Source organism: Dipodomys ordii, unplaced genomic scaffold (genome assembly GCF_000151885.1).
Source record: "Dipodomys ordii isolate 6190 unplaced genomic scaffold, Dord_2.0 Scaffold1, whole genome shotgun sequence".
NCBI classification, from domain to species: Eukaryota; Metazoa; Chordata; class Mammalia; order Rodentia; family Heteromyidae; genus Dipodomys; species Dipodomys ordii.
Genome location: NW_012267217.1, coordinates 2901379 through 2914446, shown reverse-complemented (window position 1 = coordinate 2914446; position 13068 = coordinate 2901379). Strand labels below are relative to the sequence as shown.

The 13068-nt window shown below is 37.0% G+C and overlaps 1 protein-coding gene across 1 annotated transcript in view; it reads left to right on the top strand.

Moving 5' to 3' along the window:
* Slain1 (SLAIN motif family, member 1) overlaps positions 1 to 13068 on the top strand; it is a 42121-nt gene that overhangs the window by 6852 nt on the left and 22201 nt on the right. Inside the window, exon 3 of the mRNA XM_013009067.1 lies at positions 5965 to 6098. Coding sequence (XP_012864521.1) covers positions 5965 to 6098 — 134 coding nt within the window. The remainder of the gene's footprint in view (positions 1 to 5964; positions 6099 to 13068) is intronic.

Sequence of the window (13068 nt, the reverse complement as noted above, 5' to 3'; positions counted from 1 at the left end):
CATATCTAAGGGTTCATTTTCCTGAGATCACATTATCTGACCTTTTCCGCTTGACTCATACATATACTAGATATTGCATATAAGGGAAACCATGGGACCTATGTTTCTTTGGGCCTGGCTTAATTCACTTAATATAAATCAGAAAGAATGACATTGCCCCATTTGTTAGGAAATGGAAAAACTTGGAAACCGTAGTTTTATTCTTCCGTAAGGAAGAGAAGATTTTTTAATATGCCATTTTCTTCTGTGTGCACGTATCAGTTTCTCTTAGATAGTATCTATTCTAAGTCGTCTATTCCTTGTATTGTTTTTCTCTTTCATTCTAGTTTCTTTTGCTTTTATTTTTCTTTAATTTTGTGATGGTCCTGGGGCTAGAACTCAGGGTCTGGGCACTATCCTTGGGCTTTTTCTTTTTTGTTTTTCATTCAAGGTTAATGCTCTACCACTTGAGCTACACCTCTATTGTTGGAGCTAAGAGTCTCACAGACTTTCCTGTCTGGACTGCCTTTGAACCTTGATCCTCAGCCTCCTGAGTAGAGAGGGTTTAAATGCTTGAGCCACCAGCTCCTAGCTTAGTTTCTTTATTTTTAACCCTGGCATTTATGTTGATGCATCCAGTTACTTACGGCACTTAATGAAAGCTTTATTAAAGTACGCTCAGATGTACAATTGGATGGTCTTCGGCATGTGAATATGGCCAAGAAATTATCATAATGATGAAGACAGCTTACTTTGATGCTTAAGTTTTTTCTTTGAGGCTCTTTGCATTTCTTCCTTCCTAATTCTATCTACCTCCAATTTCAGCAGCTGCTGGTTTATTTTCTATCACTATGGATTAGTTGGCAGTTTCTATAGCTTTCTTTCAGTACAATCACATAGCATGCTCTCTTTTTCATTTGTTTTGAGTTGGCTTTTAAACTTTGTCTATGTTATCACATGAATCAGGAATTTGTTCCTTTTTATTGTGGGAGCTATTAGATGGCCTGGATACAAGTGAACTGTGGTTTGCTGATCCACTCTTCTCTGGATGGCCATTGGGTTGTTTTCGATTTTTGGTTATAACAGGACTGCTGTGAGTCTTTGTGCCACTACTCTTGTTTCTCTTGGGTAATCCTCATCACTCCAGTAACTGGAGCAGATAGGAGGTGGGAGGCATGTTAAGTTTTTAAGGTGTTGCCAGACTGTTTTCTGAAGTAGTTATACCAGATTCCATGTCCACCAGCAGTGTGGATTTCAGTTGTTCTATATGCTTATCTGGCTCATGAGTAATTGCTTTGGTGAGGGTTTGCTTTTTGTGGTTGTTGTTTGATTTAATTTTAATTATTCTCATGGGTGTATAGCAGTACTTCATTGTGGTTTGAATTTACACCTTTTTTGTATCCTGTTTGCCACCAGTAGATCTTTGATGAAATTTCTTTTGAAATCTTTTGTTTATTTTTATTAGATTGCTTGTTACTGAGTACACACACACGCACACACGCACACACGCACACACACACACACGCACACACACACACACACACACACACACACACACACATAAAAGTTCTTTGCAAATATTTTCCCCAATGCATGGGTTGTCTTATTGCAGGAGTGTGTTTCAAACAGTAAAGATTTTTATTTTTGAGAGTGAAGTTTAGTGTACAAGCTTTTAGTTTGAGAAATTGTATGTAAGCAGTGTTTGCCAACCCAGGGAAACAAACTTGCATCTGTGGTTTCTAACAAAAGGATTTTATAGTTTCAGGTTTTACAGTTTGGTTTGATCTGTTTTGCATTAATCTTAGATACTGTGGGAAGTATGGGTGAAGGTTTACTTTCTTTTGTATGTGTATCCCTTTTTGTTCTAACATCATTTGTTCAAAAGACCACCTTTTCATTGAATTTTCCTCATATTATATTAAAAATTCTTATTCTAAGGGTAGTTCTGTTTCTGGACTATTTTTCCCCCTTGATATATTTATCTTTAAGCTATACAAAGCTGTTGTATTACTATACCTTTATCCTAAGTCTCAATCAGTTAGTGATGGCCATACAATGCATTGTTTTTAAGCAGCTGTTTGCCTATGCTGAGAATTTCCCATTCCCATATAAATTTCAGAGACAGCTTCTACATAGAAAATATAAAAAAATTCTCTTAGGATTTTTTTATTGGGATTCTATTAGTTACATAAATCAATGTAAGGAGAATTGATGTCATAAGAATATTTAGTTTCAGAACTACAAGTCTAGTATTTATATCTTTTTTACTGTCCCTTATTTTGTATTTTTTAGTGTACAAGTCATGCGTATCTTTTGTCAAGTTTATTTTTTTTTAATTGTGAAAATACCATATAGAGAGGTTACAATTACATGGGCAAGATAATGAGTGCATTTCTTATCAAGCACTGTTGCTTCCTCCTTTGTTTCCCCTTCCCATCGCTTCCCATCCCCCCACCGCCCAAAGTTGTAAAGTTCGTTTTTCGACATAACAACTTGTACATCTCATTGTTGCAATAGGTCCACCTGTATCCCTAAATATTTAAACAATTTGTTTTTTCCCTTCCCCTCCACAAATCATACCAACATCAAATACAGTCATGCATATCTTTTGCCAAGTTTATCTTTAGGTGTCATGTGGTTGTTTTTTTTAATGCCATTTTAAATGGAAAGTGAAATTTAAAAAGATCATTTTTTGTTGCACATATGTGCAATACACAATCAATCTCCCTACTTTAATCTGGTTCTATAGTATTGCTACCGAATGGATTCATTTTTATACCTTTTATTGTGGCATCATCTAGTTTTTTTTTTTTTAAACCATAGGTAACTCATGTCCTCTGCAGATGAATACAGGATAATTTTTCTCTAAGTCCGAATGTTCTTGTTTGTTGCCTGATTGCACTGGCTGGAGCCTCTGTAGGGGGCCGATGGAGATGATATCTTTGCTTTGTTCTACTATTAGAGGAAAAAATGTTCAATGTTTCATTATTGAGTGTACTTTCTTGTAACATCCTTAATCAGATATTTAATTGGATTGAGGACATTTCCTTATGTTTCCAATTTACTAGGAAATTTTTTTTAAATCAGGAATTACTGTGCATTGTTTTTTCTTTGTTGAGATCATCATCATCATCATCATCATCATCAGTATTATTTTGGTTTGTTTCTTTTATTTTTCTTTCTCATTTTGGTTGGTACAGGAAGTTACCTTGACATTTGGATTTCTGAGATTAGTTCAACTTGGAAGTTATGAATTTTCCTCTTTGATATTATTGTACTCAACTTGCTAAAATATTTAGATTTTTGCATCTGTCCTTGAGTGAAATTGCTTTTAAAAAATTTTATTTTCTTTCCTGTAATGTCAGTGTTATATGATCAGGATAAAAACAACATTATAGAATAACTTCCACTTTGTTCTTTTTGAAAAATATATGAAGAATTATATTTTCTTAAATTTGTATTAGAATTCAATAATAAACATTCCTGGCATGGACTTACCTTTGTGGATAGTGTTTTTACTTTTGAAATATTTTACTTTTAATCTGTTAAGATGGCTGCATTTAAAATGAATTGTTCCTTTATCTTCATTTGAGACAAACTCTAGCTATGTGGTGCAGGCTGACCTTGAATTTAGTGATCCTTCTCCATCTGCCTCCTAAGTGCACGGTACTATCTCTGTAATGCTGTTAAATAGGAGAAAAAACTTGCCTACAAGCCCTCTAGATGATTTACTTGCTTTTATTTGCTAGGACTATAATGCAGGGCTTCAGCCTGAACCAGTCTTGGAGAAAGGGGAACAGTGGAAGTTGTGATCTGTTAATAGCATCACTTGACAACTTGATAGAAATTCAAATTCTTTGGCCCATACCCCAAAGCCATTAAATCAGAAACCTGGGAGTGGAGTATAATCTAGCAATTAGTATTTGAAGCACCAGAGATTGGCAGGAATTATGCTATTTAGACTAGAAAGTGGTACGCTGTCTGTGCACACCAGGAGACTGTTAGCATGTGTCATGAAGTGGGGCCCATTAATTAATATTCTCTTAATAGAGATAGACTACATACTAAGGAAAGAATGATATATTACAATCACTGTAAATTGTTTCAAAGAGGTATTTATTTATTTAATTTATGGAGTACTGGGGTTTGAACCCAGGGTTTCACTGTTGTTAGTCAGGTACTCTACCATTTGAGCCACACTCCCAGCAGTTTTTGCTTTTTGAATGTGATCTCACTTTTTCCCTTGGTTGGCCTGGAATTTAATACTCTTACATGTATACTTTCCGCATAACTGGGATGATATGCATGAGCCACTATTCTGCAATATACTTTAGAAATTCCCTCTGTAGCAAGAGTGTACAAACTATGTCCTGAGGGAAAATCAGGGCTGTTTCCTGCTTGTATGGCTGGAAAAAATGTTAAATATGAAAATGATGGTAACTTTGTTGTAATTTCATATGTTCTATAAATAAGATTTATAAGGACATAGCCAAGCATATGTAATAATTTTCATGTCATCCATGATGCTTTTGAGCTGGAACAGCAGAGTTGTGTTGCAACTAAGATTGTGTTCTGAAAACTAAAAGTATTTACTTGCTGGTCCCTTCATGAAAAAATGTGCCATCTCTGAGCTGTAAGAATTAAGGTACCAAAGAACAATGCATTCTCCTTTCTACTATGAGTGGATAGGTAAAAGTCCTATAGAATTATAGTAAAAGTGTACATAATGAAGTGTGTTAGTGTAAGAATATGTGTTCATTATATTTGTAGTAATCTTAAAGGTGTGTTACTGTAATAAAATTTATAATTAGAATATGCTTAAGAAAAGAAAGATCAGCTACTCAGGAGTCTGAGATCTGAGGATCGTGGTTCAAAGCTAGCCTGGGCAGGAATGTCTGTCAGACTCTTATCTCCAATAAACCACTCAGAAAACCAGAAGTGGTTCAGTGGCTCAAGTGGTAGAGCTCTTGCCAAGAGCAGAGGGACAGCGTTCAGGCCCAGAGTTCAAGCCCCATGACCAACAAAAACAAAAACAACAACGAAAAAGAAAGATCAATGACTAGATCCAGCAATTCCTGGGAAATAATCCCACCTCTATACCCTTTCTTTCACTTTCTCTCTTTTGTAAAAATTTTATTTTATTGTAAAGATGCTGTACAGAGGGGTTACAGTTACATGAGTAAGACAATGAGTATATTTCCTGTTGAGCATTGTTACCTCCTCCTTTGTTTTTCCTCTACCATTCCCTTCCCGCCCCACCTCCCCAACTCCTCCCTCCTCCCACTGAAGTTGTAAAGTTCGTTTTCAGTACAGTGTCTTATACATCTCATTATGAAATAACTGTTAAGTTAGCATTGTGTATCAGAGACAGAGAACTTCCATGTCTAGCTGCAGTGCCTCCTGGTGATTATTTTGAGTACTTCTCGTTTCTCTGACAAAGTAAAATGTTCTTAAAATGTATCTTTAAAGTTGGATCTTTGACTTTAATTTTTCAAAAGAAGCATCTACCCAAGTTAAGTGTAAATTAAAGATAGGAGAGATTTCATGTAAGGTTCTGAGCTTATTAGTATTTGGACAGATTTTCTTTAAATGCATGTAAGGCCATATCACATTTTTATTCATTAGCCCAAGTTTGTGTATACAGTTCTGTTGCAGAAAAGAGATGAAGGTGTTCATTTGTAGACACTAGATCATAAGATCCTCAGGAGGCCTAGCCAGTAAGAAAAGCTCCTGTTCCCTGACTCTGAAACATAGTTTAGGGGAAATGGTTAGACATGTTTTTGAAGTAGTTCTCAGCAGGCTTTGGAAAGTAGCATGTTCTATTTGGGGAATATTTGCCTGTTAAAAACAAGTTTTTGATACTTTGAAGTTTACAAATGCAAGTTCTTTTTCTATAGGAACTGTTAAATATATGTTGTTTCCCTCAGAAGACCACTATACTCTCTACCTATATTATACCTATAATGTAGATTTCCTTTTTTTAAGGTTGTATGTGGGCTCTTCAAAGACCTCATCAGAGAAATCCTTGAGTCCTTTGCAGTGGTGTAGACATGTCCTGGATAACCCGACTCCAGAGATGGAAGCAGCCCGGCGTTCCCTATGCTTCCGACTGGAGCAAGGTATTGTGAGCATTTACATTTACATTTACCAGCTCTTTGCCACTCTGACTTGGCTTTTGTTGTTTTTTGTTTGTTTGAGACAGACACTGAAATTGAAAAAAAAAAACAACCCCCTCCAGCAAACTAGGAAACTTATTCCGAGGCACAGGTGTTGCATGCAATTTTTTTTCGCATATCCTGCACACCAGTTTCTCAATATAGACTGTATCTACCTTTGTGCTTGTTTTAGTGTATATTGTAACATAGGAACACTTTTTTTTTTCTTTTCGAAAACATGCTGATAAATGAAAACTGTCAGTCTTCCATTTCCTGGAGTTACGAAACAGGTTGTGTGCTGTATCCTAAAGCAGAGAACTAGGATTCCATTGGAATCTGAATGCTAATCTTATCGGGCTCTTTCAGTGTTTAGTTAGTTGTGTAACTGGATGTTCCAACCTTCATAAACTAGGAAAGAATCTTTATAGTGTATATAACATTACTTAAGCTGTGGAGCCCAACAGAAATATAACTAATAGAAAAAAAAAAGAGGAGGAGGAGAAGGAGGAGGAGGCAGTTTTAAAAGTTATATTACTTAGGTTTTGGGTTTGTCTCTTAACCTTATGGCATCTGTTTCATTATCTAGGATCTTTTTCTGTTGCATAAAGCTCTTGTATCCAGGTGACCTTGCAAGTACAGAGTCCTCCTCCCTTCCAGAGTAAAGACTCAGGGTCTTTGAGAGTAGGGTATAGGGAATCTTCATCAACAAGTTCAACAGCGTGATTTATTTATTTTGGTTAGAGACCAGAACTTGAACTCAGTACCTGCTGCTTTAGCTTGTTGGCTAGCACTCTACCAACTGAGCCGTGCTTCCAATCCCAAAAGCATGATTCTTACGCACACTGAAGCTTGAGAATGCTGCTTCTGAAGCTTGGCCTGGAATGAGCCATCTCGGGCTGCAGTTTTACCACAGCTGCTTTCATTGAGTTCATATACTTTCAAAAATGATTTTGAAAAAGCAGAGGAAAAACTTTTGTTCATTTGTCCAGTTATGATCCTTTTTATTGGCCAGGGCCTCAAGGAAAGACTAATTCATAAAAGGAATTCTGAGATCTTGGGGACATTTCTTGGCATGTTAGAGGTTTTTTTGTCCTGTAAGTTATTTAAATATTATAATACAGAGTTTAGAATTATATATGTGTGTGTGTGTTAGAGGATTTTTGTGCTGTAAGTTATTTAAATATAAATATTACAATACAAAATTTAGAATTATATATATATATGTATATATATATATATATATATGTATGATTTGGTTGGGCACTGGTAGCTCACACTTGTTATCCTAGCTCGTAGGCTGAGAGATGGAAGATCACTATTTGAGGCTAGCATGGGTAGAAATGTTTGTTAGACAACCCCGCCCTCCCACCATCTCAAGGATGACCAATGAAAAGCAGATCTATATGTCTGGTTCAAGTGAGCAAATTCAGAACTCTGAGTTTACATCCCAGTACTGCAAGAAACAAAGAAAAACATTTTAAAAACTTAACATTATTCCTTAACCAAATTTGTGTGTACACACACACACACACACACACACACACACACACACACAGTACTGCAAGAAACAAAGAAAAACATTTTAAAAACTTAACATTATTCCTTAACCAAATTTGTGTACACACACACACACACACACACACACACACACACACACACACACACACACACACACACACACCCCTACCTTGCTTTTGCTGGAAGACTAAAAGATTTTGTTGTAAGGATCCGTAAATGATTTGGGCTGGGGATACAGTATACAGTGCTTCCTTGCCTAGCATGCCTGAGGCCCTGGCTTTGATGCCCAGCATAGTTGAGAAAAAGAGGCGTATGGATTGTTTACTGCATAAAATTCTATTTTAGTGCTTATACTTATGAAATGTCTATAGTTTTAAAAGTCTGAGCTTATGGGTATTAAGATAAAAATGAAAACATCAGATTCCTGATCCTATTTTATTTCTCAGGTAAATTAACAGAAGCCATTTGTTTTTATTTCTTCTTTCCACCTCCCCTCCGCCCTTGCTGGGAATTGAACCTAGGGCTTCAGTCATGCTCTGCCACTGTTCACTTGTTTATAAATTTCATTTCTTGTCTATTGGCTTCTATTCCCAATTTAAACATTGTCCATTAACATTTGGCTTCGATTTTGTAGGCTTAATCCTTTTAACACTTTGCTTGTATCTCGGCTCTGCATATCCTTCCATTGTGGCTTTATATAAATTTTAGGATGCATGAGTATCAACTATGTTAGAAACATTTATAAGGCTTGTGATATTTTATTGTATTTCTTTTGTCATTAACATTTTTGGTTTTTACTTTATTCTTAAAAGACATCCTGTTGCTTATTTTGCTTCTGGCTATTAGTTTATTACCAGACTTTTCAGATATCTCAGTTGAGTGAAACTCACAAGTCCAGGGATTGGTCCTGTTTTTGTTCCTCCTAGCCACAGCCTTTGCTGTCTTACTCTCTTTAGAATTGGTCCTTTGCATCTTCCTCACAACTGTCATGATGGAATCTCCTTTTGCTTTATCCAGGGAGTTCCTCTGGCTTCTCTTCAATGTTCCTCTGATTCCTTGATGCTAAGACTTGTGTTTCCTTATATTTCCTCCTTCATGGAACCATTCTTCAATTCCAATTTAGAGTGAGTAGGAAGTGAAGGAATGTATGTAGAAGGTGAGCTTTGAGAAGTTGTATGTTTAGAAATTTATCCTATCCTCCCTCTAACACTGGGTTGTTCTTCGGGCTAGGCCTAGAATTCTAGGTTAAAAACCATTTCCCACATTTTTTGTGGGTGGTGGTGGTGGTGGTAGAGGTGGTGGAGAGATGTTTCTTTACCTGTAAAGATACTTGCTAGAGTTTTTAGATTTTAACTGAAGAGTTTTAGAAGTAGTTTATTTAACAACATTAAAATGCTTAGAAAACCTTCTTGGTCTGGCCTTTTTCTTCTGCTTCTTAGATCTACATGTATGAGTTGGACATCTCTAACCTGAAAATGTAAATCCAGATTTCTCCAAACTCTGAAAAATTTCGAGAGCCAGTATAACATTATAAGTAGAGAAATCCCACACCATGAAATTTTAGTTTATGCACAAAATTATTCAAAATATTGGTTAAATTATATCCAGCCTACTGACTGTAAGATACATATGAAACAAATGCATTTTGTATTTGGGCTTGGGTGCTATCCCCAAGACACCTCATTATGAAGATGAAAATATTCCAGAATTTGAAGAAAATCTGAAACATGTACCATGTCAGGTTGTAAGCATTTCATATATGGTCTATTCAATCTATATTCCATTTGCGAAGTGTCCATCTTTAGACTTTCCTACTGCCTTCTACTCTGTCAGATAAAAGTAACAAAGCCCTATAGACTTCCATGGGTAGGATTAACTCACATGATTCCATAAATTGGAATAAGGATAATATAGAGATTTTGATAAGTCCATGTCATGAGGGTGGGATGTTAATCAAATAATGATCCAAAAGCTTATCTCAGTAATTCAAAACACTCAGTGTGTGGCTCAGTTAATATGGGGCCAGGTAATAAAAGCTTATCTTGACGTAAGGTGCTCAAATATCCTTTACTATTGAATCAGGACAGGTCACATTTAAGGAGTGTAGTTTCACAAATAGCATAGACCTGCATAATTACTATCCTGGGTCATGTTTCCCTAGCATTCTCTCTTATTTCCTCCAGTATTGTCCAGGAAAGATGTGAACAGACAGTCTTCTTTCATTGAGCTTTTCTTTTATCTTCCTATAACTGCTCCCAATCTTGTTTCAGTGGTTATGAGTGAGGGTTTACTTCTATAGTTAGCCAGTGAAGAAGAAAGTTGTGGACTGACCCAGTGTGCTGATGGTGGCCTTTTCATTGGTTAAAACCACAAAGAGTGAACCAAGACACTAAAAAGCTTATCAAGTATTTGTCTCCTGGAAACTGTCCAGTCTCTCCTTGCTTGGCCTAAGATGCTATCCCTGTCAGCTCAAGTTTCCATTCATGAAGTGCTCTGTCAAATTTGGAACACAAAATTAAAACTTAGCTTATGGAGTTCATTTTAGGTAAGGTTTACAAAGGATTCCCTTTCTCCCTGGAAAAATTAATTTGAAATCAGAACTAAGATTTTTGTGCAGAGACAAGATCTCCTGATATTTGGTAGTATTTCTGTGTGCTCAAAGTTGAAGACAGGTGCTCTTACTAAGGGTTTCTTCTATTTTTATCACATTTGCTCTGCTCTTATGTTCAGAATAGCCTCCATGCATTTGTTTTAGTATTGGCAGTGATCTAGTACAATAAGTTAGAAATAACCAGGGATTGTATGTTTATGAAATATGTAGTTTCTGTCTGTTATATCCAGCAACCTGGATATAATGTGTTTGTCAGATACCTTAAACAGTCTTTTGCTCTTATCTATTGTTGATTCTATATGTGTTATGTTTATTGTTCTACATTTTCATCTTGTTTAGAAAGGTATATATAGCTGAGTAATGGTGGTTCATGGTCTGTATTCCTAGCTACTCAAGAGGCTGAGTTCTGAGGATTACCCTTTGAAGTGAGTCTAGGCAGAAAAGCCAAACGTGGAGGTATAGCTCAAGTGGTAGAGTGGCATCCTTGGCCAAAAACTAAGCAGGAACACAAAGCCCTGAGTTCAAGCCTCAATACCAGTAAACACATGCCATGCACACACACACACACACACACACACACACACACACACACACGGAATTTATTAAAATAATTAGCATGACAGTGTGTAATAGTTGTTGCAGCAAATTGGTAAGTGAACATATTATTTTGTTACCCATGCCTACCGAGAAACAAAGTAATGGAAGTTCTTCCAAAGAAGGTTTTGTGTGTGTATGTGTGTGTGTGTGTGTGTGTGTGTGTGTGAGAGAGAGAGAGAGAGAGAGAGAGGGAGAGAAAGAGAGAGAGAGAGCATGTGCACGCGTGTAAGTGTGTGTGCTAGGATTAAGCCCTAGGCCTCCTGCATGCTCAGCATGTTTTCTTTTTTTTAATTTAATTTAATTTTATTTGTGAACATACTGTACAGAGGGGTTACAATTACATGGGCAGGATGTTTTCTACCACTGAGATCCACCCTCAAATCCCCAAAATAGTTTCATTCTGCTTTCATACTGACATGATGCTGATTAAATTTGACTGTATGACAGTGAAATTGGTTTTATTATTTATGCCTATTTTTGAGACTTCTAAAAAGTACAGCCAAATTTAAGTAAGAATTTCTAGACGCTTGTTTTCTGAAATATTGGGGTTTAATCAGAGATGATTAGGATGCTTAGTGGTATAAAGTACTGAGTACTTATTAGCTGCAGCCATAGTGCTAAGGGTAAGTACTGAAGATACAGAGGCAAACAAGACCAGCTTAGTGGCCAGGTGCCCGTGGCTCATGCCCATAATCCTAGCTACTCAGGAGGGTGAGATCTGAGAATCATGGTTCAAAGCCAGCCTGAGCAAGAAAGTCCCTGACACGTTTCTCCAATAAACCACTGAGAAAACCAGAATTGGTGCTGTGGCTTTAAGTGGTAGAGCACTACCATTGAGCTGAAGAGCTGAGGGACAGCACCCAGGCCCAGAGTTCAAGCCCTATAACTCTCACACACACACACACACACACAAAGACCAGCTTAATGCCTCACTTTTGGAGTCTGTCCAATGCAAGGAACAGATGATAGTACCCATGCCTTTTGTTCTGTATTTTCCTCTGCCTCAAATCAGGGGTGTGATGCTAAGAGGAGACCTAACTAAGTTTGAGAGGTTTCCCATCTGGTTTTGAAAGTTGGTGAGAGAACCAGCCCCATCACTGTGGGGTGATGGTAGAAGAGTTATCATAGACCATAGGAACAGAACAAAGGCCTTGCAATAGGAAGAAGTCCAACATGGAAGAGACTAGCTGGGCATTGTGGTTGGGTGTGATGGGAACTGAAGAGGGACAGATCCTTACCTGGAAGACTTTCTAGACAGGCACTCTAGTGTACTGTCTGAGCCATACCCTTTTTGCTTTTGTTATTTTTCTACTTGGGTCTCATATTTTCCCCTGTATGGCCTGGACGAAGAGCTTGAAATAGGGCCTCATGAATTTTTTGCTGCAACTGGCCTCAAACCATATCCTTCTTGACCTTGGCCTTTGAGTAGCTAGAATGACAGTTGTGAACCACTGTACCCAGCAAAAGATCAAATATTTAACTTGGCTCCAAATTCTGAGAAAACTTTTGTAAAGTGGAAAAGGTGGGTAAAGGGAAAGAGATTTCTGCTTTAGACCTTTAGCTTTATTTTGATGTTCATTGGGGAGCAGATATTTTACTGATGTCATGAATGGATTTGTTTGGGATCATAAAATAGTTTTCTCTTGATCAAAACACTAAATTTGTATATTAACTTTCTACTGCCTTTGAAGATGAAGAGGCCAGAGGCCCTCTGGAATATAAAGGAAATATATTGTGCTCCAAACTTGAAGAAGAACATTTTAGCCCAAGAGACACTGGAAAGGAAGGATTGTTGGGAGTTTTGATCTCCTTGTTCTATTGGGGAACTTCACAGAGCTTTCTGACAGTTGACTGTGTTTGGCTTTTCTACCAGAATGAGAAGACTCTTGTAAGTGATCTTTTTGGAATGAGCAGGACTCTCTTCCTTTCAGACAGGTGATTAGTTAGCCAATTTTTTTTAGAGAATTAAACTCCATAGCATCTTTATTTATGTAATGATTGCAGTTTAGAACTTGCAGGCTCTTCTGGCTGGTAGTTATGGCTTCCATTGTGGCTTTAGTCTGAACTGGAAACAGCTGACTAGTTTGCGTAACAGTGTCACATTGGTAGCTGGTCATTAGGTCACTCTTTGTTTTCCTGTTCAATTATTACTTTCACTAAAATCTCCTTACCTATTCTGTGGCTATTTTCATTATCTTCAAATTTGAT